General features: G+C 19.8%; 1 protein-coding gene across 1 annotated transcript in view; it reads right to left on the minus strand.

Annotated features, from left to right (window-relative positions):
* The window catches only part of LOAG_15242 (hypothetical protein), a gene marked incomplete at both ends in the record, with an annotated part of 2,955 nt that extends 1,369 nt beyond the window's left edge, over positions 1-1,586 (minus strand). The window contains 4 exons of the mRNA XM_020448909.1: positions 206-319; positions 673-867; positions 1,185-1,307; positions 1,449-1,586. Coding sequence (XP_020300975.1) covers positions 206-319; positions 673-867; positions 1,185-1,307; positions 1,449-1,586 — 570 coding nt within the window. The remainder of the gene's footprint in view (positions 1-205; positions 320-672; positions 868-1,184; positions 1,308-1,448) is intronic.
* Positions 1,587-1,776: the final 190 nt, after the last annotated feature.

Here is a 1,776-nt window from a genome sequence, read left to right on the forward strand (position 1 = left end):
ATTAATAGCACAATTATTTTCAAATTCTATTAATGAAGAATTAAGATAATTTCATTATTTATCTTCTCATGATTATCTTTTACAATGTCTCTTTATTAAGTATCACATTTATATTTGTTAATTACTGTCAAAATATTTGATGTTTATTCAATTTTCTTAATTTTTTTTTTTTTTTTTTTAGAAAAAGATTATTGTATATATAAACCTTCCGTGAAATATGCAAAACACATGAATCATTTTTCATATTTAAATAATTTGGAGCTGAAAATATTGTTACCAAACGTCCACCGGCAAAATATTTGTATCCTCCTTTAAACATCTAAAATTATTAAATTACGATAAATTTACAATCATTTATTTAATCTTCTAGCTATTAATTAAGTAATGATTACTATCATTTCAAATTAATTGCAATTAAGTATTCCTTCAATCTTAGTTTAGTTTGATAAATATTATCCAATAAAACTAAAATTATTCTCTTTCATCTTCTTTTGATAGATTTGAAGCGGAAAAAAAAAATGTTAGCATTGATTTTTTCTTTTTTTTTTGCAAATTAAAATTTAAAAATGAAAAGTCTAATTAAATATTTTAATTTTAAAATTTTTGAGAAAAATTATCTATTTAAAGTTATGAAATTGAAATTTTTAAATAAATCAATAAAAAATAACTAACATCTGCTGTAAGTTGATGTCCACGAACAATTAAATCGATATTATTTGTTTCACAAAATTCTTTGATAATTTTACTACTAAATGTAAATGATATACCACGTGCACTAAGTGCCCAACCTGGATATCGATCATCTGGATCAGACCATAATGTATCACACATCAATCCATATGGTGGTACAATACTAGGACGAGGAATCTATAAATATTTATAAATTTAAAATAAAATATTTACTACTCATTATTTATTATCGAATAAATGTTCTCTAAAATAATATGCATATTTTTGTGATGTAAATTTTTGATTTTTTTTTTTAATATTATAATCAATATTTTTGAATTAATTTTTTATTTCTTTTTATTCAATCTGTGAAATTAAATTTTTATTTTAAATTTTTATCGGTAAAATAAATTTTTTCAAATTTTTTCAATCCTTAAAAGTCCATTTCAATCCGTTTTCATCCGTAAAAGTTTTAGTTTTGAAATTTTTAATGCATAAAATAAATTTTTGCATACATTTTCAAGCATTGTGATATCATTAAGATGTGGTGATATACCACCATGCATACATAATACTCGATCACCAACAATAGCTGATAAAGGCATCATATTGAATACCATCATAAATATATGCCATAACTGAAATATGTGAACATATTTGTATTATTGTAATATTTAAATAATTAATATTATTAAATTATATTATCAATCATATCAATTAAATCAATAAAACATTTATCATTGTATTAGATGATAATTAATTTGATAGATTATAATTACCAATTCTCCTTCATCATTTGGAAATCGTGTGGTACATTCATCATAAAATCCGTAAATTAATGTTGTATTAGCATCTTCATGATTTCCACGTAACATATACACTCGTGTAGGATATTTAATTTTAAAACACATTAACATTGTTACTGTTTCAATCCCCTAAATTAGTAATAATAATAATTAATGATAATTAATAATAATAATAATAATAATAATAATAATAATAATAATAATAATAATAATAATAATAATAATAATAATAATAATAATAATAATAATAATAATAATAATAATAATAATAATAATAATAATAATAATAATAATAATAATA

This window comes from Loa loa, assembly GCF_000183805.2.
Source record: "Loa loa unplaced genomic scaffold supercont3.588, whole genome shotgun sequence".
Taxonomy (NCBI): Eukaryota; Metazoa; Nematoda; class Chromadorea; order Rhabditida; family Onchocercidae; genus Loa; species Loa loa.